The sequence below is a fragment of the Vigna unguiculata genome, chromosome 1 (assembly GCF_037176805.1).
Source record: "Vigna unguiculata cultivar grain cowpea cultivar isolate G323 ecotype 2 chromosome 1, ASM3717680v1, whole genome shotgun sequence".
NCBI lineage: Eukaryota > Viridiplantae > Streptophyta > Magnoliopsida > Fabales > Fabaceae > Vigna > Vigna unguiculata.
In genome coordinates, this window is record NC_140792.1 from 48,815,067 (window position 1) to 48,841,983 (window position 26,917).

The 26,917-nt window shown below is 30.5% G+C and overlaps 4 protein-coding genes across 5 annotated transcripts; 2 read left to right on the forward strand and 2 right to left on the reverse strand.

Moving 5' to 3' along the window:
- The first annotated feature begins 7,246 nt into the window (after positions 1-7,246).
- Positions 7,247-9,279, forward strand: LOC114178679 (Transmembrane amino acid transporter family protein). The gene is made up of 3 exons (XM_028064728.2): positions 7,247-7,584; positions 7,971-8,578; positions 8,656-9,279. The coding sequence occupies exons 1-3, from the start codon at positions 7,305-7,307 to the stop codon at positions 9,193-9,195; spliced, it is 1,428 nt and encodes a 475-aa protein (XP_027920529.2). The 5' UTR covers positions 7,247-7,304; the 3' UTR covers positions 9,196-9,279.
- Positions 9,280-10,401: 1,122 nt separating this feature from the next.
- Positions 10,402-13,224, reverse strand: Z-ISO (15-cis-zeta-carotene isomerase). Its single transcript, XM_028086340.2, has 4 exons — positions 12,753-13,224; positions 11,413-11,559; positions 11,061-11,270; positions 10,402-10,864 (listed from the first exon to the last, which is right to left on the reverse strand). The coding sequence occupies exons 1-4, from the start codon at positions 13,170-13,172 to the stop codon at positions 10,529-10,531; spliced, it is 1,113 nt and encodes a 370-aa protein (XP_027942141.2). The 5' UTR covers positions 13,173-13,224; the 3' UTR covers positions 10,402-10,528.
- A 949-nt stretch (positions 13,225-14,173) lies between these two features.
- On the forward strand, positions 14,174-15,700 carry LOC114178821 (rho GDP-dissociation inhibitor 1-like). Its single transcript, XM_028064935.2, has 5 exons — positions 14,174-14,602; positions 14,711-14,777; positions 14,861-15,079; positions 15,168-15,292; positions 15,409-15,700. The coding sequence occupies exons 1-5, from the start codon at positions 14,348-14,350 to the stop codon at positions 15,487-15,489; spliced, it is 747 nt and encodes a 248-aa protein (XP_027920736.2). The 5' UTR covers positions 14,174-14,347; the 3' UTR covers positions 15,490-15,700.
- A 2,424-nt stretch (positions 15,701-18,124) lies between these two features.
- Positions 18,125-22,936, reverse strand: LOC114162687 (MACPF domain-containing protein At1g14780-like). Of its 2 annotated transcripts, XM_028046651.2 has the most exons (9): positions 22,788-22,934; positions 22,566-22,659; positions 22,254-22,421; positions 20,137-20,375; positions 19,863-20,067; positions 19,703-19,780; positions 19,421-19,604; positions 19,135-19,301; positions 18,125-19,029 (listed from the first exon to the last, which is right to left on the reverse strand). In XM_028046651.2, exons 4-9 carry the CDS (start codon positions 20,373-20,375, stop codon positions 18,328-18,330), a joined length of 1,575 nt encoding a protein of 524 aa, XP_027902452.2. In that variant the 5' UTR covers positions 22,254-22,421; positions 22,566-22,659; positions 22,788-22,934; the 3' UTR covers positions 18,125-18,327. The 2 variants fall into 2 exon arrangements, with proteins under 2 accessions (XP_027902452.2, XP_027902447.2); XM_028046646.2 differs by having other exon boundaries at positions 22,254-22,659; positions 22,788-22,936.
- Positions 22,937-26,917: the final 3,981 nt, after the last annotated feature.

A 26,917-nucleotide genomic window follows, 5' to 3' on the forward strand; every position in this document is an offset into this window, starting at 1 on the left:
TTCTTCTATTCAAAACTCTATAGGCTTTACTTGTCAATGAATATCTTAAGAAAATAGCTTCATCTGCTTTAGAGTCAAATTTACCCAAATTTTCTTTTTCTTTGTTTAAGACAAAACATTTGCATCCAAATATTTTTAAATGTAATATTGTTTTGAAAATGAAGGCAACAAATATGCACTACATTTATTAAACAATAGTAGAAAAGAAAAATTTAGAAGTTTATTCAATGCAATTGAAAAATGAAAGAAACAAAAAGGATATATAGGAGTAAAAAAAATGTATAAAAATATTTAATAAAATTTAATAATATGAAAGAAGAACAAAAAAAATGAAATGTAGTCAAAAGTAGTAGTATTTTATATCAATATTTATTATGTACTATTTATAGTTATTAATAATTTTAATATGTTTGGCTTAGGTAAAATAAATAGATGTGAGGTGGGTACAATGAATGAAAGGTAATAATAAAAGATGTATAATTAAATAGAATAAAGATTACAATTCATTGAATACAATTAAAACTACAACATATACATTAGTGGTCGGAAGTGTATCCTCTAAAAATAACATTGTGGGTCCCATTCCGTAGTAACTCATATAGACTACTTTCGTCCAGTTAGGGTATATAAGAAAAAACTTATTCATGACATGTTTCAAATCAAAACAAATAATGATGTCGCATAAATGATAAAATAGTGGAAAAAAGTTCAAAGTATGAATTCGTCTATGACACGTCCAAACACTTGACAATACATTAAATTGTTCATCAAGACAAGATATACGTCCATCTCATATATATATATATATATATATATATATATATATATATATATATATATATATGAAATAGGAAACATTTGATTCCTTAGTTATATACCTCAAATACGGATCATGGAATGTAGAATTTAAATATCCATTCTATTAGTTCTAGTCAAGTTAATTTTATTTTTAATTATGTCAATTAAGTGCTTGTAATCACTTTCATTAAAAATATATATTTTCTCTTTGATTATAGTTTATAAATTTCAATTCAAAAACACATATTTTTAGTTACAAAAAAATTAATTTATTCCAACTAATTATTTATTACGAAAATTTAAAAGCATAATTTTTAAGTTTATATTTGAAGTTAATAACTGCTATTTTATTTTACAATATAACTATACATTTTCCATTATTTATTTATGTCCAAACCAAAATACTTTATCTTACTTTTTATTGAAATATTCAATAAAAAAAATTGATTGATAGTATATAAAGTTTGCGGATTAACTATAATATTCGATAAACATAAAATAATATATTCATAATTATTATTAAAATTTATTCTTCAAAAGTTTTTTATTTCAAAGTATTGATATACATTTCTCGGTATTTATTTGTTTCCAAAAAATATTTCTACATTTTAAAATACTATAGTATAAATTTTTACAATATAAAAATAAAACTTCAAAATCAAATAATATTTTTCTCCTTTTATTCATCCCTTTAAAAAAAAAAAAAAACCCAGTTCAGAAATGGACTTTTCGTTTTTTTTCTAAATGGAAGGACATTAAATATTAATTATTTAAAACTTCACACAATAAATCTTAACTACAAATCATCAATATCTACTTTATGAAATTTCAACAACAAAATAATAATCAAATTAATTTATTTGGCAATGTAATTATACATTTTTAATATTAATAAATTAACTTATTACAATTCTTATACATAATTCTTTTATTTCTTTATAAAAGAAATGAAAATTAAACAAATAAAAGAAAACTAACTTTTTACATTCTTTTCTCTATTTTAATAAAAAAACGAAATTAAAAAGAAAAAAAAAGTGAAAAACTAAATTAAAAAAAAAAAAATAGCATCTCGGAATTCGATTTCAGAAAACCGAATCCCGGAATGGTGTGAAAAATTCGTATGCTCCAGAGTCGAATTCTCAACTTGAAAAAAGAAAAGTGTGGTGTTCATGTAATTAAAAGCTACAGTGTTGTATCCGAGAAATATCAAAAGGAAACATCGGTAGTGAAAAAAAAAAAAAAAAAGAAGAAAAAAAATGGAAAGTTTTGGGTGAATGCAGCATGGGCAAAGGTGCACATAGAGATGTGAGATGCTTTTCCATTTTAGGATGAACAACATCTGCATCAACAATTATAACACCTACTTCGCTTTCCTTTTTTCGCATTCCCATTTAAACATCTCACATCTCATTCCACACTCTAACATCAAGCACCTACGCTATGCTACTACACTCATCATCAATTATTAAATAATTAAATAATCAAATATTCAATGTGAGACAGTGATGCATGTGATTTCTTATTCCGTGAATCAACTCCACGTCACTCCCAAACCTTCTTATCTCCAATGTCTTTCTTATAACCAATCATTCTCATCCTTTCTCTCCAACTATGCAACAAAAACACACATTTCAGAATTTCCTAACTTCAATTTTTTTTTTTTTTAAATTTCTTCTAAACTTTTAATTTTATATATTCTTAGACGAATTACTTCTTCAAAACAAAAATCTTCTTCTTTTCATATATCGATATGGCTTTGATTTCGTAAAGCTTCTCCTTTCTTTGCAAATCCACCGTTTCAACTTTCCATATGTTGTTTTGTTTAATTTGCGTAGTCATATGTAGTGTGTCGGTGGGGTAGAGATCAAACCATCTTACAATGTTTTTTTTTTTTTTTTTCTTCTTGTGCTTTTTCATGGTATTGTTACAATATCTTGTTAGGTTTCTACCGAGTCTTTCTTCTCTTTTGTTCAATTCACACATCAACTATATAAATATTTGTGGATGATATTATAATAATAAAATGATACAATAAATTTAACAGACGATAGATTTTATTAAAATATATTTGAATGACTTTGATAATAAAATAAAATTGAGTAAGACTCAAATTTGGGTGTCCTTAATTACTTTCATGAATTAGTTGGGTGAATCATTTTGGAAATGGTCAATGCTTAAACATTGATGAAGAAAATAGCTAAATTGAAATTGTGAATAAATGAAAGAAAGAAGGAATGTCACTGACTTGTCTATTTAGGAGGCATGTGATGAACATATATAAATGAAAATGTTTGTCCACAAGCCCCCAAATGAAAAATATAGTATAATAATGTGTTGAGAATAGTTCAAATGTGAGTTAAAAGTTTCACATTGGATAAAAAATACAAAGTTATACATTATATAAGAATAAAGACCTATAATATTATTGTCTTAAGGTTTTAAAATTAAAATAATGTCAGATGCCTTATATACTATATAAGAATAAAGACTGTTGCCTTAAGATTTTACACGTATTATTTATTGATTATTTTATCTAATACGTATAAATACTAAAATTTTAGAATAAATTAATATTAATTTAGATGATGATATGCACATACATGACAATAACCAATAAAATATATTTTAGAAATATTTAGTAGTTAGATTTTTTATTTACATTATGAAGTACTTGTTTATAATATATTGGTTAAATATATTATGCTAGCTTTTTTTCTTACCAAACAAATTTATGATTTAACCCAAAATGCAAAATATTTGTTTTTAAAAAAATCGACTCAACGTAAATAATATTGGACATCGCGGAAATTACATCATTTATAAAAGTGACGAAAAATGCTCCGTTTTTAGCGTCTCACCAACATTATAATTAAAAATTATCACATTCTTTTTACTAAAAACCTCTTTAGTAAATAGTGAGTCATTAATTTATTACCTAAAATTATAATAATTGGATAAATTAATTTTAGAATTAAAAATAATCATTCAATCTGTAATGGAAATTATATATTGACAGTCAATTTAACTTTTGAAAATGTAACAAACGATCAAATTGTTGTCTGAAAAATAAATAAAAATGTATTCACACACGACTTCCAAGTTAACAACAATAAAAAAAATAAAAATATATTGTTTCAGTCTCATCTTTTGACTTCATCGTTTATATTTTTGATATGACTTCGTGAGTCATTAATTAATAAATCTTTATTGACTTTTATTTTGAAAGAATAATAAACCACACTGAATAACATAAAAAGTAAAATTTCATAGTATAATTTTTCATAAAAAGAATTAGAACAAAATGGAATCATTCATGTACCTATTCTGTCTTAAAAACAAATACAAAGAAGACGTTTTACTCCTATATGACTTCAATTTAAAAAGTAAAAATTAAATTCATAAAACTTTTATGGAATTCATAAGACTTTAAATTAATTAAACTCGTGATCGCTAAATTTGATTTTTTTCACATCAAAGTCATGGCCACGATATTTTGGTATAATTTTAAATCTCAACTTGAAGTTGTGTTTGTGAATGGCAACTTTTTTTGTAACGAAATTATCCTCATGGATTCCAACCTATCCGTTATGATAAATATTTTTGAAAGTGCTCATTCTGATATTTTTGAAAAGAAATATTCACCAATTTGGTGACGTATAAGAAAAAATCGTACAAATTGCTAATATAAAAGATCTGAGAGTATTTTCAACACAAAAATATCCTAAGACTTCATATTTATATATATTTTCAAGTTTCTTAACTATTCTCAATGTGTAACTTTTAAGTAATATTTGAACTGTTGCTAAAATTAACGTGTTATATATGTTGGAAGATGCAGAAATGGGTATCTGTGACGTGAGATATTAGCAGCAGTGGTGCATTTTCCATTAACAAAATAAAATTCTTTCTCAACGGTTGTTCATGGAATATTTGCCCAACAAAAAAATAGTGGAAAGAATATGATATGATATATACGTCATTTGGAATAATTTGTGGTCTTGCCACCAACTTATGTTTAAATATTCCAGTTGAGATGCAGATCAACCTAACAATCTTTATATATCAATTCAAAAGTTTTTGTTTCAAATGCTCTCTCTCATTTCAACATGTTCTCATGGATGAGCACTCTCCATCGAGTAGTAGGAGCAGTGTTCATTCTATCGAATTAAAATAATGAAATATTGACAACTTTTTCTTACAATTTAATTAAATAATTTTAAAATATTAAAAAAATATAAAAAATATTTAAAATATATCATATTAGATTATAAAAAAATTGTCAAAATTTAATTATTAAAAAATTATTTTCCATCAAATAATAAATAAAGAAAGAGAAACCGAATCAAAGTTTCTCCACGTAACCAACATGCATCTCTATGAAATTATAATATATCTTTTTTAAAATTTCTGCTTAGCCAGAAATTTGTTTTGAAGTCACTTATCATGAAAATAATATTTGATGGTGCTTTTTGTTTTCATATATCCCTGGAAAATTCGGAATTTATTCTTGAATAATAAGTCTCTTAAGGAATATATATAACATCCAGCACAATAGGGTGGTATAGGCACTAAAGGAGTTTATTCATTAATTTATTGTTTTGATAAGAAAGTTTGTGCTGATATTATAACTAAAAGCTATGTTTTAAAATTGATATATATTGTAATATGAAGTTTGTGTTGTGTACAGTGTTTGTGTGTCTGAAGAAGAGTAGGTTGAGTTGAGGATGTGATTCCTTCCAAATATTGCAATAGAATGATGGAATTTAATACCTTGTACCATCCAACCATCTTTATCCAAATTCTCCACCACCCTATAACACTTTTACTTTCCATCATATATCAAACTCTTTTTTATTACATGTAATGTCAATGTTTTTATTTTTCTCAAAAACTTTCCATTATCTTTTTCAAAAATATCAATATATGAACTTATAAAAGTAGAGATGTACTCGAAAGTTCGGTATGAAATTTATACGTCTTTTCTCTTATATATCTTCACTTGATTGAAAGGTAAATATATATATATATATATATATATATATATATATATATATATATATATATATATATATATATATAAAGACATTATGACATTTAAGTTAGTAAGTCATAAAATAAAATAAGTAGTGAATAATATTTAAAGGTCTAGAACTTCTTATATCTAATTAAGGTTTTTCATGTGGTATTAGTACAATAATTCTATTGATGTGTTTTGTTTTTTGGAAAAATACTTAAAATATGGAGGTATTGAATTTATAGATTTTTTTTATTATATGATATTTAATTTTATCATTTTATCTAATACAGAATTTAGACTTACACCTAGATTTTTTTTATTATTATGGTTGTTGGGTTATATTTTTTCACATATATATGGATTACAGTCATAGTCATTGAGAGATTGTGGTCGACATATATATGACATTAGTCTTATACATATAAGACATTTGACACCAGTATTACATCAAAACGTTAAGACAATAGTGTTATGGGTCTTTATTCTTATATAGTGTTTAATTTTGTCTTTTCTATCCAATGTGAAATTTTGACTCCCACTTCGATTATTCCCAACAATGGTTACATACCAATATTGTTATGGTTACGGTGTCTTTGTGCTAAAATGTTTTGTTATAACGGTTTAAGTCATTCACAAATGAACCAGTGGCTCTACTGATAGATTTTTTTCTGAGGAAGATTCACCGGTGAAAGATTACATATGTGACATGAACCTAAGAGATTTACACTACTTATAACCTAAAAACTACTTATTTAGGTTAACAATACCTAATATGGTGTTAATTCATAAGACCAATACGTGATAAAGGTAATATCGATTTATATGACTGATGTCAGTAGAGTTCATCCAACACACTAGTTTTCCATATTTGAGACTGAGCCGATATTATTTTGAAGGAAAATATCCATTTGTTAGGTCTTCTTACCTATTGCTGTATAATATCCAAAACATTCATTTTGATGTATTTGTAGTTTTCACAGAATTGAACACGATCCTTCTTGTTATATCAAATCATTCCTCTGTATTAGGCTACAGAGCATATATACAAAACGCACTGTTCCTTGAACATTGATGTGCCAAGACTTTAGTATATGAATCCAAATTAGCCAAAACAAGTTGGGTTTACATTGTTTTTTTTCTTTTTTCTTTTTAACCAAGCCAAAATATCCGATAAAATACAATCTAGACCGTTGTTTTGGGACCAAAATTTTGAGGAATCTCTGTTGAAATTTTATAATTTTTATAATTAAAACAAATGGCTGGCCAGTTACCACTATACACAGTAAATATATTATTCCTGGAACAAACTTTAAATTAAATTAGCGTTACGTTTTTCACTTTCATTCTCTGAGAATAAAATCCAACGTAGGCATCTCAACAATGGCTGATGCCATGCCATCTTAATGTAACTATAAATACAGTTCTGCATGGCATTTGGTTGCAGCAAGACAACTTAGAATTTTGATATATTCTAAGTTTTTGAATTAACATGTGGGGCAAGATGTTGAAATCCTTATGGAAAAGTTTTCAACATAAGTGTGTGGAGAGGCAAAAGAGTGAAGTTGATGGAAGTGTGTCAGTGCATGTGCATGGTGAAGACTTGGTCGTTTTGCCTGTGCAGTGTTGCAACTGTTGCATAGAAGAAACCAAACAATGCAATTGTGACCATATTCATGCCGCAGAAGACGCCAATCTCCACGCTCAGCGTCATGCTAACTCCAACAGTTCCTTTACTCATGCTGTCATCAACATGGTGGGGATGCTCGTAGGTAAAATTTTTCACACATCTATGATTGAGTTTTCAAGTTTTTAACAGACTTCATTTTCTTTAGCAAGTTTGTTTTGAAGGGTAACCATGATGCATGAAATTACTCTCTTGATTTACTTTTTTCCAACTTCACTAGGAGAATAATGCTTAGATCACCCAAACAAATATTCTCAAACACTTTTGGTAGTGCATCCAAGATTTGCATGCTGAAAATTGGACATAACAGAACAACCAACCAATCAAGAACAAGTTAATGTTTAATGACAAAATCACAATCAACACTGTAAACTTACCCATCAAGTAACTGTGTTGAATTCTTCGTAAAAGAACTCAATATTTGTGAGCAGAAAAGCAATAAGTCAGTGCAAAGTTTTGAATATCTTTCAGGTTTGGGGCAACTATCAACTCCATATGCTGTGGTAAGTGGAGGGTGGGTGTCTGCATTCTTGCTTGTAGGACTAGGTGTGATGTGTGCTTACAGTTCTCACATACTTGGAACATGCCTCAGAAAGAATCCAAAGTTGAGAAGCTTTATGGATATTGGGAAACATGCATTTGGATCAAAAGGAAGGTTGGTGGCTGCAACAATCATCTACATGGAAATCTTCATGTCCCTTGTTTCCTACACCATTTCATTACATGATAACTTGATCACAGTCTTTCTGGGGACAAATCTGAAGCACCACTTCCCCAGATTCTCTTCATCTCAGTTCCTAACTGCGGTGGCAGTCCTCATTGCCCTCCCTAGTTTATGGATCAGAGACCTCTCTTCCATATCTTTTCTTTCAACACTTGGTATTCTCATGTCTCTACTCATTTTTCTGTGTGTAGCAGCCACTGCAGTTTTAGGACATGTCTCAAACAATCATGCCATACCTGTCCTCCAACTCCATAACATTCCATCGGTATCTGGCCTTTATGTCTTCGGCTATGGAGGACACATTGTTTTCCCCGAATTATACACAGCCATGAAAGACCCTTCAAAGTTTACCAAGGTACCTAACCTACCCACATGAAAGTTTATATATTTATTTGCTTAAGCAGAACTGTAAGTTTTGTTTGAAAATTTCAGGTTTCTGTTGTGAGCTTCGCAGTGGTTACAGCAATTTACACGACACTGGGGTTCATGGGTGCGAGGATGTTTGGTAAGGATGTAAAGTCTCAAATAACTCTGAGCATGCCAGCAGAGAGCATTGTCACAAAGGTTGCTCTTTGGGCAACCGTGGTGGCACCAATGACCAAATACGCACTTGAATTCACACCTTTGGCAATTCAACTAGAACATGCACTTCCAAGTACCATGAGTGGGAGAACCAAGATGATTATTCGGGGTTGCGTTGGTTCATTTTCACTTTTGGTCATACTAACCCTTGCTCTGTCGGTTCCATATTTTGAACATGTACTAAGTCTCACCGGTTCCCTTGTTAGTGTTGCCGTTTGTTTGATTCTGCCATGTTCTTTCTACTTGAAGACATGTTGGGATCAGATATCAAACCCTGTCTTGCTCCTTAACCTCTTCCTCATCACATTTGGCTTTCTTCTTGCTCTCATGGGCACCATTTCCTCCTCAAAGTTGCTACTCAAAAGTTTTCAGTTGCATCACTCGAGTTAATTGGAGTGATTAGTATACATATATGTACTGATACATCAGTCTATGGTTGTGATTTCTTGCTTAATGAAAACAACTTCTTTGTCTGTTGCTATGGAAAATAACCTAATGATATTAATTGTGTGTTATAGTTAAAATTGCATAATAGTGGAACTACCTAATGAAAAAGGTATCCAAATTTAGGTCGACATAATTAATATATAAAAACTTTTGAAGATTATGAAAGTTACGCTCATAATACGAAAGGATTGTAAAAATTATAGGTAAAATGAATGTGTTTTAGTTATAACTTGAACTTAAGTTTTCTTTGATGTCTCAGTTTGTCTTTACCTTCTATTATAATAATCTCAAGAATCGAATTCATTGAACCATACTTATCACACTATTTTATCTTATTTGTAAAGCAAAATTCTCTCTACCAACCACCAAATGCTTTAAAGAAGTTAAATAAAAAATGTTAATAAATAAATAGAATATTAAAAACTTATAATAAATAGAAAAGTATGTGAAGTTTGGAAGAGTTCTGAAAAGAAGTGGATGTGATCCTGTGTTATTATGACATGCTTATAAAATGTCAGCGGATATTAATCTGTAATGATTGAAGTCATTCTAGTAACATGCTTCTCAACTTTTGTGCACTATGATATCAAATACTTTTAAAAATTAAAATTCACTATAGATAGAATATGATTTTAATGTGCTTTCCAAACAACAGAGTCAAAATAAAATAAAACAAAGGTTTTAATTTTGATTGGGTGTAAATGTTTTCTATTTCCAATTGGAATGGAATGGAAACACGTTAAAGCAAAGTTGTCCTAGTTTAACGGCAGGTTTGAGTTTGTATTCTTAAAAATGCTTTTACACAAAAATAACATGAAATAAACTGAAGAAAATCTGCCAACTAACACGTTCGTTAAAACAATTATTAAAACACTGAGTGGTGGATGCGGCGTTATGATGTTCTGAGTCTCCTTCTCCCTTTGTTAAAAAAGCCAGTATGTGATTCTGCATAATATTTTATTGAGTACTAATTAATAATAATACTGAGTTCTCAGTCACACTTTTATTAATTCGGGATATTTTTCAATATGATTGATTGCACTTTGAGAACATTAAACATTTTTGGGGGGAAAATATTGAAGGAGCACTGTTAGCGAACATGTACATTTAGTTTTACAGGTGTTGTTTTGTTTTGGATGTGCAAGGTCATTATAAATTTTCAATGCGTTTCTCTTATATCCTTTTATTTTTCTTTCTTTCGATCTCTTCATCTGCGTCTATAGATAAACAGTATATTTTACATAAAAGGGACAGAATGTGTTGTGTTGGGTTGTGTCTACCAATGAAGGTTGAAACTAGCAGACTGCATAAGCGGGTGTGCAAAGTAAGCTCCTAAGGTAAGTGCAGTAATTGCCAAGTATGGCAGTCGAAGAAACTCCTTGTAGAAATCTTGAGGTAACTTTTGTCTGCCATCAAGAATTGCTGCAAAAGGGAAAACACTTGTTCGACTCTTGACTAGTTCAAAATCCTCCCCAAATTTTGTAGCCAGTCGTCTGTCTCCGTTCCAGACACCAAACAGATGGTGAGCAATTAAGCCAAATGAAGCTGCAACAGCCACTGAATTTCCAATCCAAATCGTATGAGCAACACACCAGATAACCTGCCCAACCATCTGAAAAGCAAATGAGGCAAGGGTTTACATTGTGCAACACAGAATTAAGAGAAGAGACGCATTACCAAAGAAAGAAGAAAGATTTGCATCACAAAAGGTTTATTTATTGGCTCAAATTATGAAGACCACAAAAAGCATGAACGTGACAGAATTTATCAGTGTCATACTACATCTAGTTACGGTATTAGAGGTATACCTGTGGATGCCTGGTTATTCTTATGATCCCAGTTTCCCATAGATGTAGTTTAGGCTTGTCAACAGCTGCAACCTCTAAAAGATTGAAAGTTGAAGGGTATAGGAAAAAGAAAGAAATGAAATTTGAAATCCACAGAAGTTGATGAAGCCCAGGAGCATCCTGGACCTGCCAGAGTTGAAGTCCATCATATCTGTGGTTAATAAAATACACCTGTATCATGACAGAAAACAAGCAAAGTAATTTAGTTTGAATCAACTTCAAGTTTTCTCTTGTTACAAAAATATGCTATAAATCTAAAGTAAATAAAAAGAGATGGACAACAGTTGCTAGGGGATACAGAGCAATAACTCACAATAGTACTGACAGCCAAGGGTAGCGATATCCCTGCAAAGAGTACACGGAAAGGTCTTTCTCCAATGAGTTTCTCGCCAGTGTTCCTGAAGCTAGCCAGGCCACTGTGGACACCAGCAAATATGAGAATTAGTATTAACAGTACCACCTGCAGAATACCATGAAAAGAGTTAGTAACCAACCAAGCACTGTTGCAGCCTTCAAATGTGTTATTTAAATGCAACAGATACTATTACATCTTTGAAGTGAGTTAATTGAATGATACAGACAACTAGACAACCCGTACAACTAAAAGAAAAACAAAGATCTGCATATGAATTGTGTTAAGAGGGTGCGTGGCTACAAAATAAGCACCTTCATAATGATCTCAAGCCATTATGTAAAAAACCAGATTTAGCTCTTTACGTTATACATGGTCATAGTTCCACGCACCTCTCAGTTCTGCAGGCTCCTAAAGAAAAGGTTGATGGTACTATGTTGTTTCCCTTTGGCCATGATTAGTCCAGTGATACTGTCAAGTTTGTACTGCAAACTATTTTCACATGTGGAATGTATAGATTATCGGGGAAGTTCATCCCCCTCCAACTGACACACTTTACTTTTACTTCTTTTTTCCCAGGCAAGTTTTCGTACTTTTCAACAAACACCTTTCCACTTTTTCTCAAGGATAAACAAAAATTACCAGTGGATGAAGAGTAAGAGCCAGACTGTATAAACTTAACAAACACTTGTAGGAGAACAAAATAAAATGAATTAAATTTCTGCCACAAGTTAAAATCAATATACCTAGACTTGGGAACAAGGTCAAAGAAGGAACTTCTGAAAAAACTTGAGGAGCACAACTTAATTATAAATTATAGGAAAGTTTGATTCATTTTCATCCTTGATTCATCTTAATTTCTTCTCCACAAAGTGCTTGTTAAGGAGTTTTATCCAAACTGGCTCAACGACAAGGGTAAATATCTTCCAAATTCAATCCAATTCCACGACAAGCTACTCATTTGAGGCATGTGTGCACTCCACTCTCAACAATTAAAAGAAAAAAAAAAATGGGACTTTGGACCTTGTTCAGACCCCTTTGAGTGCGGAAAGAACCGGTCTTATACATTAACATCACTTTTATAATTTGAAAATGAAAAGTCAACTCACCCTTCCTTTTCATTGATTCTAAACGCATCCATTCGCGCAAACATACCCAAATTTCAAAGAAAACAACAAATTATCCGTCTTTATTTCTAAACACACTAGCGACTAGTAAGTGAGCTACCTCCTTCGTAGGAACAGAACACAGAATACAAAATAGTGGAAATTGTTGGAAAAAAAAAATTGAAGGACTGTAACCTCATGAGAATCGGAAAGCGTTGAAACGGCGTCGATGAAAGCTTTGCCGTAGCCAGTTGAATTGTCAATCCATGCGACGTTGAGAACATAAAGAACCACTCCCAGAATGCCCGTGAAGTAAATCCACGAAGCTATTTTCTGTTCCCCCAATTCAAACACGGCGGAGTCCTCTCCAACGGGCTCTAACTCGGTCTCTTTCTCGCTCTCGCTCTGTTTGATTGAAGTGCGGAGAACGAAGTGGCGACCATAAATCGGCGATTTTGAATGGGGACGAAGCAAATTGGAGAAGCATTGAGAGTTAAGGTTTAGGTTTGTTTTGGCGATTGAATTGGAAGAAGAGAGAGGAAAAAAAGATGGACGACGCTGGGCATAGTTGGAAAACAGAGAAACTGAGGTAGACACTACAACAGAGCTTGCCATCTTAGTTCCCTTCTTTCCCCTCTGTTGTCGGAACACCACTTTTATTTCACTCACAAAGATGAATACACACTCAATTTTAAGTATTTCGACTGTCAAATTAATTACTATTTAAGAAATGTGATATTAATGAATTATTTATGACTTAATTATGTTTTAAGGTTATGATGGACCATCTTTAACAAAAGTTCTAAAAAATGTGATATTAATGAATTATTTATGACTTAATTATTTAGAGATGAACTAATTATATTTTTTATTAAAATTTAAGAGATAAAGAAGATATTTAACTCGATTAAATTATTATAAAATTATGTTTTTCTTTAAATAAGGACTAATCGAGTAAAAAATTATATAAATTAAATTATTTTTTTTAAGAATTAAGCGAAAAAATATCTGAAAAAAATCTATTACATAAAGAATCTGAGAGGTACTTCAATTAAAATTATAATAAAAAATAATTTTTTATTACTAAATTATGACAACTTACTCTTATAATTTTAAATGTTATTTTTTAATTGATTTTCATTTTTCTATTTTTTTATCTCCGTATGCTAAAACCATTCAAGAGATTCATGTTATAAAAGAAAATTCTCAAAATATCATTTTACCCTTATAATTTATAGATTCGGATTGTGGTTGTAATTAAAGGTTGTTGTTACACAGATGAGAACATGTAGGTAATTTAGGCTCAAATCCCTATGTGACCAAAATTTATAAAATTCCTCACATCATAGCGACAGCAATGATTCTAGCAAGAGTATATAATTACAATTTATGAACAACTTACCTCGGACAAAATAAATGTTGTCACGAAATGTAAATGATTGATTGATAAAAATGGATCAAGTTTCTATGAAACCTGATCTCCACCATCAGCGGTTTTTATCTCAACTGCTTTTGGTGACTACTATAACATTCCCGGACCCACATCGGCATGGGTCCCTTTAAATCATTCTGTCATTCATTCATTATATAAGTGTTAGGACCATGGTGATTCAGATACACTCACACACTCCATTTCAAATTCAGAATCCGTTACTCTCAATTCAATTACCCATTTCCAAGGGATACACAACCTCCTAGTTTAGCAACAAAAGTTCTAAAATTTGGCACTCCTTACCCAACACCAACCAACTCTCAAAAAGGGTTTCTTTTCGGTGTCTTCTACCTTGAAAATGTCTGCTGCTGTGTCTTCCACAACTTCTTCTCATTTTGTGGAAGAGCTCAAAAACAAACCAACCGACACCAACAACAACAAAAACAACGTTGGTGGCGAACCAGAGCAGCCTCCTTACAGTGACAGTGCCAACTCTGATGTTGCAGAAGAAACTGAGCCAGAGGAAGATGATGATGACTCCAAGTTGGAATCTGACAGAGAACTGGATATTGGTCCTCAAATCACCCTCAAGGAACAGCTTGAGAAAGATAAAGTGAGAGCGTCTTTTCTTTTTCCCTTTTGTTTTTGAATGTTTGTTTCTTCACACCCTTTGGTTTTGCAGCTGTCTTTTTGATGAAAGATTTTTCTTTTGTGTTCAAAGGATGACGAGAGTTTGAGAAAATGGAAGGAGCAGCTTCTGGGCAGTGTTGACATGTCTGTCGTTGGAGGTGGTGCTTCGTTTTTCTCTTTAACTCTTCAACTTCTCTCTCTCTCTTTCAAACTCTTACATTAATGTTTGGTTGGAATGCAGCAACTAAAGACCCTGATGTGAAGATTTTGAGCCTGACTATTACGAGCCCAGACAGGCCTGATCTCATCCTGCCAATTCCATTTACAAATGATCCTAAGAAAAGCCTCTTCATCCTTAAGGAAGGAAGCAAATGCGCCATGAAATTCACCTTCTCTGTCTCCAACAACATCGTTTCTGGTCTCAAATACACAAATGTTATTTGGAAAACTGGCGTTAGAGGTCTGAGACAGTACTCCTACTGTTTATTTAACGTGATTTTCTTTTTTGATTGAATAATGTTGACAGTATTTTTCATTTCTTGTGACAGTGGCCAGCAGAAAAAAGATGTTGGGAACTTTTAGCCCCCAGAAGGAACCGTATACATATGCATTGGAAGAAGAAAGTACCCCTTGTGGCATGTTCGTCAGGGGAACCTATGCAGCAAGAACCAAGGTAACACATTCCACCAAATTTAGAAAGTTGATTTGTTCTTTTAACCTTTGAGTGGAATACTCTTGTGTACCAAATAGTATGTGTATGAACTCACTAACTAAATTTTCTTGGTTCAGTTTGTAGATGACGATCAAAAATGCTACTTGGATGTCAATTACTACTTCGAAATTCAGAAGAACTGGGCAAAAACTGAATGAGATTTGACCTTGAGCAACTTGGAAAATTATCTTTCCTTTTGGCCTTTTGTGTGTCTCTTTGGAACATATTGGAACTCAACTTGGTTTAGTTGTTAATCAAATCCAGTTAGCACGATTGTAAACGTGCGTGCCATATGCTTATGTTACTGCTTCCATCCTTTTCCTTTTTCTGATGCCAAGATGTCACAAATAAAATCACTCTTAATTTTTACTGTGGAACTTGCACTCACTGACTTAAGATTCCCACATAGAGTTAATTGCAATGTCAACGAAGGTTCAAGAGATAAACAAAAGAAAAGAAAATTGAATTAGTATATCTTAATCTACATCGACTAAAGATAAAACTATTTCGCAATATAATAAGTTAGTACAAATTTCATCTTACAATCTGGTTTCATATGATTGAGTTATGCTTAAAGTTCACTTCTTAACGATATCCTCGACTACTGAATTTGTTTTCTTATGCAAATGGCTTAAAGGTCCGTAAGTTCTTTTGGGGGCCAAAAGCTTTTCTCATCATATGAATGCCCACATACATGCCTCAAGCATGCACTTTACTAACAAGAAAAATAAAGGAAAAAGCAGAACTACTAATGAAACTAAGATTGGGCCCCTAACCCGCCGATGATGATGGACCAAAATTTGAATGAGTGCACACTCTCCTTTATAACATTTTGTGAGTGATTGGAGATTGAACTAACTTTATAATCTCATACCAATTATGATTTACGTAATCAATAATTGCTTGTAGCAAAGGCTTTGTTAACTTGTTACTGTTAGTTTGTTGTGTTGGCTGAATTGTTCTTTCAATTGTCATAAAATATCCTACTTCTTCTGTTTGTGTTGAATCAAATCGATGCCAACTCATTTTGAATCAGTACGTAATGATGGTGGTTACGAGTTAAAGAAATTCAGAATGCTATATTGCTAGCTATGATTGCACACATGGTGGGTCACCAGAAACCATTTCCTTGCAGTTTTACAACTCTAAGATTCCCTACTTCATTCTTATACATGTTCTCACTGAATTCCTCAGTATCATGCTTTGCCAGAAAAATTAATGTATCAAATCATCTAAGGTCTTGTATTTAACTTTTCCTTCTCGCACTAATTATTCATTAAGAATTAATAATGAATAAGTATGTTCAGGACCGAGTGTTGGATAGGATGTATCTGTATTATAATTACAAGAACATTCTATTCTGATGTTGAATACAGTTAAATGTATAATTTGACCATTATTAACCGAAGTGCAATACTAGCTATCTTATATTTTCTGACAAATCATGAACACTTTTAACTGTAACAAAAGAAAGTTGTAAAAGTATATACATACATTCAGAAGTAAGTAAAAAAGCATCTTCATTATATTTTTTGTTTCTTTGAAAAAGCAAGAATGAGAATAGCTTTTAACTAAATTTAAAATGCATACAATCTTATTATACCAACACTTTTAAAGAGCTTTTTCCAAAATGTAAAGATGCTACTCTGTAGTGTGCACTGTGCTATCATTACATGCATGCCCTGTGGTTGATGATGCCTTCAGCAGAAAAGAATTGTGTGGAACTGGAATGGTGTTAATTCACTGATAATCTTTTTGTGATTGTTGTGATAATGTGTTGTCGGGTATGGAATAATTTGAGCAAAGGTAAAGGACATTCTTTAACCTTACTTTCTTTCGAAGTAAAGTTGCTTAGTAATTACTGACATTAATCATTGCATGAATCACAAACACAAGCCATGCAGGAATGGCACTTGAATAATTTTCAACATTACTTAACTAACAAGTTAAAAGACTGGTTTTGGGTCCAAGTATATATGAAAAAGTACACATTAACTAACGAAATTGTAGAATTTTAAAGGAAACTTCGGTTAGATGACATAAACATCAAATAAAACACAAAGACTTAACATATTTCTAACTTTTCATATTGAGGAATAAAAAGTATTCAGTTACTGAAAACAAATGAACGTGTACGTTGTTCAAATTAATAATGATAACCATATATAAAATAGTCTTAAATAAATAAAAGTAAAATGTATAAATCATGTAAAAAATTAATTGGTGTGTGAACTTACATGTAAACAAATTGAATTGAATTAAATAAATTTTAATTTCTATTTTAATTAAATGAATCACCAATAATCTATAAATTGAGTAGAATCGATTGTTGTATGGTTAGTAAAAAAAAGCTAGAGAATTGACTTTTCTTTGGGATAGTCTGTAAGGAATTGTGATGAGTGGAGTTAATTGAATTTGACCGACCTAAAAAAAGCAGAAAAAGACATAAAACTGTGTGGTTTGGACTACATTTTTCTCAAATTTTCAACAGCACACTTCCCTATAAGCTTGTGATTGACAAAGTTGTTGTTTGTTTCCTCCACATCATCATTTATCTCCATTTTATTTCCTTAAAATAATGACTAAATAAGTGCCTGAATTTTCAAGAAGCGAAAATCGAATGAGTTTGACCACAAAACAAACCAAAGGTCATAGTAGTCAGGTCAATTATGGGTTCGTTCTAGTTGACCTAAACAAATTAAAATGAAAATTTTCTTCCGTGTATTCCTGCACATTAAATTTGGTTTTGTCCACCTAAAACTGTAAATTAAGACCCCAAACCAAGCCAAAGCATGTAGCCACAGTTTAATTTTGTATTGGCCAAAGTTAAACATCTCTCATTTTTGTATACTGCACTGTACAGAGTGATCAGAAAGCATATGCCTATGTACATGTGAGCTATATAAGTTCACAAAAAAATTAAGCAACAAATGAATCTACCAATGTTTCTCTACTCTCTATGCATCCATAAAAGAGAACTAACTTGGAATGAATAACTAGTAATCTAACAGTGCAAACTTGACCTGCAATCCAATCTTACCACCCTCATTGACAAGCTTAGCAGCTGTTACCAACCAATGTCCTGGAGCATGATGTGGCCCCCGCAGAACCTCGCTTGTATCCACGTATTTAAGCAGTTTTCCAGAACGAACAGGCACAGGTGGACCATTTGGATAAACACCAGAGTCAAGTGATGTTGGAGCCTGCTTCTGAGGAGAAGTAGTAGTGACACTTTGCTGTGTGAATGAAAATGTTGTGCTTAAATTTGTGAGGAAAGATGATTTTCTTGAAGCCTCAGGTGCACCACCCCAATCTGATTTCCTGATGCTGCAATTGGGGATGTGGGTATATCGGAGGCGCAAGTGAAGCACATTCTTTGGCCAATTCCCTTTGCTAATGAGCTGTGCACCGGTTACAATGTAAACACCACCACCACCACCTGATTCTTGCAACCAGTTAGGGTCATGTTTAACCACTGCAGTGCACACGTTTGCAAATCCCTTCCACCTTATTGGCTCCAGAAAGGTGTCACGGTATTCATTATCATCAGATCCTCGCCACAAAGATGCGCCTGAAGAGTGGATCATCATTGTCTTTGGGAGGCTTGAAAGATGGTGCACATGTATTGCAAGTCTATCACATTTTCTTCCTTCCAAGTACAGACGGAGGCCTACCACAGGCTTTTCTTCACTCACTACCTGATATTGTTTCGCATACAATAATAATACGCACATAATTGATGTCAATTATAAGCACGACTTTGGTCAAATAGGAGGAAGAAAGGGTTAGGCTAAGAGAAGTACCTGTGCAGAACTGACATGAAGCTTGGGAGACATGAAACCAAATTGCAGGGAAGGGGAAGTACTCTTTTTCCTTTGATGCCTCAGAGGTAGCTCATAAAACATGGGTGCCCATTGCCTTGGAATTTGAAACTCCAAAAAGCATTGTAAATCTTCGGGAGGGGGCTTATCTGTAAAGCACAAATGAATCATTAAATGTCGTGTTTAAAGGTAAAAAAATCCTAGATGACTATGTGCATAAAAGTAGTACATCATAGAATTATTAGTGAATCTGAGAAGAAGAACGTACAGCGTAAGTACAAATTGATTGCATGGCTAAGATAGCCACTTCCTGGAATTCCTGTGAGAAGTGAGGCAATAGGAACAAACTTGAAGAGGATAGCTTCAGGACTAGAAGCCACTGTCTGGAGCCAATTTGAGTGACCGTGCTTGAACACATCTCCTCCTCTTTTTGAACAGATGATAGTGAGGCCCTGTTCCAACATAAAATTAAGACATTAACAACTTACAAAATTTATCTTTTATTCAGTTTAAATTTCAAATGGCAAATATTTCTCTTTTTGTGACTTACATCCTTGCTTGAAGTTTCTGAAATGCTGGTGAACAGCGTTGTGTTTGATTGCATCACTTGATTGAAGACCTCAGGAACCTAACGAATAAGAGAGACTGCATCAACAGATAAGTAACAAATTTGTAAAAACTAAAGAAAATAAAGTGCTATGCATCATTACTTTTTGTTTGGCTTCTGCGGATGTGTTTGTCTGTTGTTGAGAAGGGCTTCTTAAATCTTGAAACAAAAAATCTCCTAGATTCTCTAAATGTCTTCTTAGATCACCAGGTGAAACCTTTGAAGAATGCTTTTGTTTGACACATATTACATCTTGACCTCCAACAGCCATACCTGTTATTATGTGTGTTCCATATGTTTGAATGAACCTGTCTTAACAAAATTGGTTAGCAACATTATCTTTCTATGGTGAATTGTTGTTGTGGCTTTGTGCTTACCTGGTTAATGAAGCTGGGTCCCACTGAGCTGGAACAGACTTTTTCACTTCCTCTTGCAGTATGAGGTGTGAAACAGTGAGGTGCAGATAGAACAGGGAAATGAAATAACCATCAAAAGCAAGATACTTGATGTTATGAGCATCATGATACCAATCACCACTCAGATCAAAAAGAGCATTGAAATAGCCAGAAGGAATTTTTCCCTGTATTGCCGATTTTTGATTTAGCAGCTCAGACATCTGCTAGTCAAAAAAGAGTCATGTAACAATGCTTAAATTGGTTATCTATAAAAATTGTAACAAATTGAATCAATTAATTCAAAGTGATATCTTACAAACTCAAGCAAGTTTTTTTCCTAATGTATGACAGTTGCGCCTATAAAGGAAAATAAAAGAATTTTAACTTCTAACATACTTTAGTCCTGTGTGGAACAAGTAAAAAGGAAGAAATAGTTTCATTGTTATTATTATAACTAAATAGGAGCCAAGGCATTCTCGAAATACCGGTCCTAAAATATCATTCTTAGAAATATAGGTATAACTCAAACCGAACTACTATTTAAATGAGCTAAGTTTAATCTCTTACATGAATTTGTTCGGAATATTAATTTATAGTATATCAATATCTTTCTCAAAAAAATCCTAACGATAAGAGTCTACAAAAAAAATCCGTGATTTTGAGCTCCACCATACTACTGATTTTGCTGTACTAGAAGATAAAGTTATGAATGTCTTGTATTGTGTATGTGTATACATATCTCTGTATTTAATGTAGATTCAGGCCTTTTATTAATTACTTTACATTTTTCTTTTAAAATAATATTTTAATTGAGTTTAATTTATATACACGAGAGTGGTTTTTTGACAAGGACATCCAATTTGCAACTTGATTTATATCATTTATAAATATATAGAAATGAAATACCATAAACATTCTTTTATACATTCTATTTATTTGTATAACAATAACAATTATAATAATAACAATTATCATAATTTTTTTCTAATAATCTTAATTTTTATTTTGTTTGAATTGACTTTCCTACTCTAATTTTTCAATTATTGCATTTTCTAAATAACTAGCATCCTCTAACACATAACACAAATACTATTTCTTATTACTTAATGTTCATTATAACCCTTTTATTTTTATTTAATTTTTATAAGGTACAGAAAGATATCTCTTTTTACTAGAATAACTTGTTATTAAATATTATATATATATATATATATATATATATATATATATATATATATATATATATATATCAGTAGAATTTTGGAGACAAATTCTTTTTTCTGTTAGTGCCAAATGGGAAACAGATAATATATTGTAGTCACGGTAATGTTTAGTGGAGTTTTAAAAATGTTATCTTTGTTTACATCTTCAATAGATTAGAAATTAATGAACAAATTGACCAGTGGCTAGAATATTCTTGTAGACTACTCAACAATCCAGAAGATCCACGTTAAGGGGATGTTTTACCATTCAACCCATTCAACATATATATATATATATATATATATATATATATATATATATATATATATATATATATATATATATATATAAATCAAGAGTATAGTATGCGTGTGTGAAAAAGTCACATGTGCATAGTCACTGGCACAGTTTCTGAGACATGGCACACATAGGAATTCAACCAGATAACTCTCGCAGAATTTCACAAATTGATTGAAATTCATGCAGTTACCAGAACATACCATTCAGGTAAAAGAAAAAAAAAAATCTCTGAATATGCGACATAAAAAAATCAAATCTTGTAATTGTTTGCAGTTCAGAATTTGTAAGCGGAACATTCAAAAGCTTGTTTTATTATATGAAGAAGTAACGAGGGAGGGTGCATCAATCTCTGAATATGTTCATAGCATATTTTCATTAGGAAATCAGTGGCATAGATAACTAGCATGAAGCCAATTTTCATTAATATTAACCTTTTCCACATCCCATAAACGATTTCTCCACTGAGCAATTTCATATTCTTATCTTATACAAGAGTTCTGAACCCCCCCACAAATTAATCTGTAAATTTTTTCAAGAAATATATTTGAAAATGTGAACAAGAATTATGGAGAAAGAGAGAGAGGAAGGGAAGTAACCTGATTGAATTGAAGAACATCAGATTTGAAACGAAGACGATCCCCCTTGTCACAGCGAATATCCTGGGAAACATTGGGAATGGTAGCAGCAGTACCAGGAACAGTAATGTCCCTCTTGTTGTCTTCATCGACAACCACCAATCTTGCACTCCCTTTTCCCTTGGCAAACTTCAATCGGAAATCACTTGTGAAATCAATCCCTTTTCCCAGATACTCTATCGGATTCGGAAACACACTCTCCATGCCCATCAAACATGCATTCCCTAATTCTGAGGAAGATATCATATAATAATAGGAGTAAGGGATAAGTACCTAATGACCCTTAATTAATGGGTCGTCCTTCGCTACGTGACTGCTATATGGTAGTGGCGGTTTGACCTTGGACCACTCTGCTTTTTCTCCTTCTCTGCAACACATTGAAATAGCAACCAAACTCAATTTATAATTCAAAATTATCGCATCATAAATGTAAAATCCCTACTAATTCTATAAAAATACTAAAATTTATGCGTTAATCTAATCATATAACAATACCAGAAATTGGTGGTCAACGGAAGGAAGGTTCGAGGAAGGAGAGAGAGACTAAATTAGGTTTGAATTTGATCCAGAGAGAGCACACGCCACTACAGTTATCAGAAACAAACAACCCTTCTATTTTTGCATCAGACATAACGTTGAATTATGGCATACTTAATTACTACTTTATTTTTAAATCATGGTCAAAGATTCATTCTCTTCTCAGGTCTCTCTACTCACAGAACATGATACTGTATCATTACAATAACAAAGTGTTTTTTTATTTTTTTAATCAATGATACTGGATATATGCATAATTAATTCATAATATTAATTAATTAGATCTTCAGTTATAATTTTTAACATAGTTATTATCAAAATAATAATTTTTGTGTAAGTTAAAGACCGTTATTAATCATAATCTTCGATTGATATATAACAATATTCATAGCTCGTCTTTTTAAAATAAAAATAAATTGATTTAAAGTTCTTTACCATATAGTCAGAGTCTAGTAAGTTTAATCAGAATTGTAGTTTATTTTTAGAATCCTTTTAATTTTCTTAGACAATTATTTTGTTTTTGAAACCTCTTTATCATTCATTCTCATATGCAGTGGCAATGTTCTAAATCACATTATTAACAATGATTACTACATTTAAAACATCATTCATTCTAGAATTTAGAATACTATCACAATTTTATCTTTTAAAGATAATTTAATAATTAATAAAAAATATATATTTAAATTGTTCTTAACTGTACATAGTTATTGTTGTTAAAATATATTCAAAATGTTATGTCTATCAGCAGAAAAAGTAGAGATACTTCACCTCCTTTTAAAAAGGAATAGTTTAATACAATTTGAATATTGTGTATAACACTTTCAAAAGATTTAACATCAATTTTCAAACAAAATAAAATCATATCAACATATACCTTTGAACTTTAGTTTTATTAATAGTCTTTGAAAATCAAAACTGCAATTAAAAAGGTTTATTAAATGCCTTGACTGAGTAAAAGCAGATAAAATTTAAGTATTAATCCGTATAATATAAAGTATATGTAAGCATTTTTTTAATTAAAATTAAAAAAAAAGTCCTTTAGTTTTAGTAATTAAAGAAACAATTAATTGCAAAGTGAGAACGGAATAAAAAAAGAAGGCAGAGTCAACTCTAATTTAGTCGTTGGTCTTCAGTCTTAAGAGCCATGCTTTGAGATCTTCTCCCTTCTTCCATTATACGTCATATTCATCCATTTTACGATAACATTACATTATAATACAAATGATATATGAAGATTATGTCATAACTGTTCGGTTCAAATTCTGCTAAAATTTATTACAGAATATCACATGTACTTTTTTTACTGTGTCTAATTTTTTTCTTTTACATGGACATCTTATATTAAATTAAATAGAGATAACATATATTTATAATATACGAATAAATATAAATATCATCTTATAAATTGATTATGTGGATTAAATTAGATTTAAAGTTTATTTTTAAGTTAGGTTTGAAATCCACTTTTTAAAATGATATCCGTTCAAAGTATATATTAATGAGATTTGTTGTTTCTTGAACTTATTAGTTATTATCAGATCCTTATCAAATTATTATGAATGTTTAGTATTATATTTAAGATTTATATGTCTTGAGGTGAGAGTGTGTGTTAAAAATTCTATATCAACTACAAATAAACAAATTTACGGTACATAAACGAATCGATTCTTGTTTTACAAGTTGGTTTTATACAATTAAGTTAAATTTAAAATTAATCTCGTAAGAATTCTCTATTCAATAATATTTATAATATTTATATTAATAGTTTGATTCTTAAATTGACATATTTTATTGATAGAAATTTCGATCCTTTAGAGTTATTCAATATTTTTTTAATGTTTGGAAAAATTACCATGTAATTTTTATTTTATTTTATAAACTATCGTTTAAGAGAAAATAATATTTCAAATATTTTTTCTTATTTAACAATAGAGACAGGTAGTCCCTATTTTCTTTTTAGATTAGTGACTTTAGTTAAACAATCCAAATTAAAACACTACATAATATTTACTATCATAAGATTTTTTTTTTTTTAAGATACTTATAATGGACTTCAACGTATCATTTTGATCGGTGAAAAAGTAAATCACACATAATGGTCAAAGAAAACTGTTGACATTGATATGTTCACTATTAATATGTTAATTTAGAAATTTGAACTAAAATTATTAATTTTAAAATATTAAAAATTAAACAACAGGGCAGCATCAAGCAGTGAATGACGGAAAAGGAAAATGACACAAAAAAAATAAATAAGAAGACTTGATTTGTTTCTAGCTGGATGCAGAGTTGCTCATACAAAATATTTTTTGTGTTTTCATAGATAACGATCTTTGTAAAGAAAATTAGTAATTAATTAATCCTATTTGTGATGCTTAATTCATATCCATTCTTCTATGAGTGTGTTTCAGTGAGTATGAAAAAGAAATATGTGACACCTTCATTGTTATTCTACAAGAAAAATGATTTTTTGACTACTAAATTTTGAAAACTTTCTCTTACAACTTTAGGTGTCATCTTCTAAGTGATTTTTTATTTATTTTTTTTCTCATTTTTAATATTTCAAAACAACTTAAAAAATGACATTTCATGTTGTAAGAGAAAGTTGTCAAAATTTAGTAGTCAAAATATCATTATAACAATACGAGTCTATTGTCACAAAAAAAAAAAATCTTATTAAAATATCTTGAGCTAATATTGACTAGACTGAAATTAGGTTAACTACTTTATTGGTAATTTCTTGTCTTCTTTATTGACTTAGCTCACATAAACAAATAAAGGAAAGAATAGAAAATTAGAGAATGTAACTCAAGTAATTTATGTACTGTTTTTTTAATCCGTCATTTAAAATTATAAATACTATTAAAAATTAATTATTCTTCTTACGTGTATGTATATTACATATATCTGTAATAATTTTTCTTTTTATTTTATGAGGATACACTTAAAAAATAACAATAAGTAGTATTATTTCTTTTACTAATAGCAGCTTCGTATTTAGTTTGGTGACATGATGAGCAAAAACGAGTCATATACTCTTGAGCTTTGAATTTTGACTTATAAGTTGGATTTCGTACCCTTTAATAATACTTAATTTGACGATCAAAGTTTATTTATGAATAAGTTTGAATTTTTTTTCGTTGGAGTAGATAGATTTTCAAGTAAGAAAAGTTATTTTGAATAGTCTTTTGAAGTTGAAATTATAGTTTCAGGTGTTTGTTTAGTTATAAGGTTGTATATGTATAAATTTTGAATTAATATAACATTTTGGTTAAGGTTTTAATTGTCTCTTTAATTGGAATATAAACTCTACTTTGAAATAATCTGCAAGTGATTTAGTAGGATTAATTAATTTGATTATGATGATATAAATTTGAAAGTAATTAGTTGATGATGACTATTTTGAGCATTTCATAGTTCTAAGTGAGTATTTTAAATTGTAACAAAATGTAAAAGAATTGGAGTATCGAAGAATAACATGTTTTTTATAATTTTTTTTTTTATTTTCATTTTTTCTTTACTTATTTTTTTCCTTGTCTTTTTCTTTTGACTGCTCATTTTTTTATTCACTATTTCGTGTTGTTTTATAGTGTCTTGTGATTCGCTTATTTGGTCTTCAAAGACTTAACATGGAAACACGAAATTAAAGTAATTTTTTACTCATTATAAACAAAACAGAAATAAATTATATATATATATATATATATATATATATATATATATATATATATATATATATATATATATATATATATATATATATATTGGTTGCGGGTTTAGTTCTTCCATAAGTATCACATCAAAATACTTAATTATTAAAATGTAACAATATAATTTAAGCAATAAAGAATTAAAAAAAAATGTCAAATGAAAAAACAACCAAACTACTGTTTTAGTTTGAAGAAATATAAACACAACAAAATGGATAAACTTAGTTGAATTCAGGTTGAAAAGCTATGTGGCATTATCTCAGTGGCAAAGCACCATAGTTTTTTTTTTTGTAAGTACAGTGGCACTCGGAAAAATATTACATCTAATTTATGCAATTGGAAATCAGGAAACTAAAATAAATTTTAGGTTAAAAT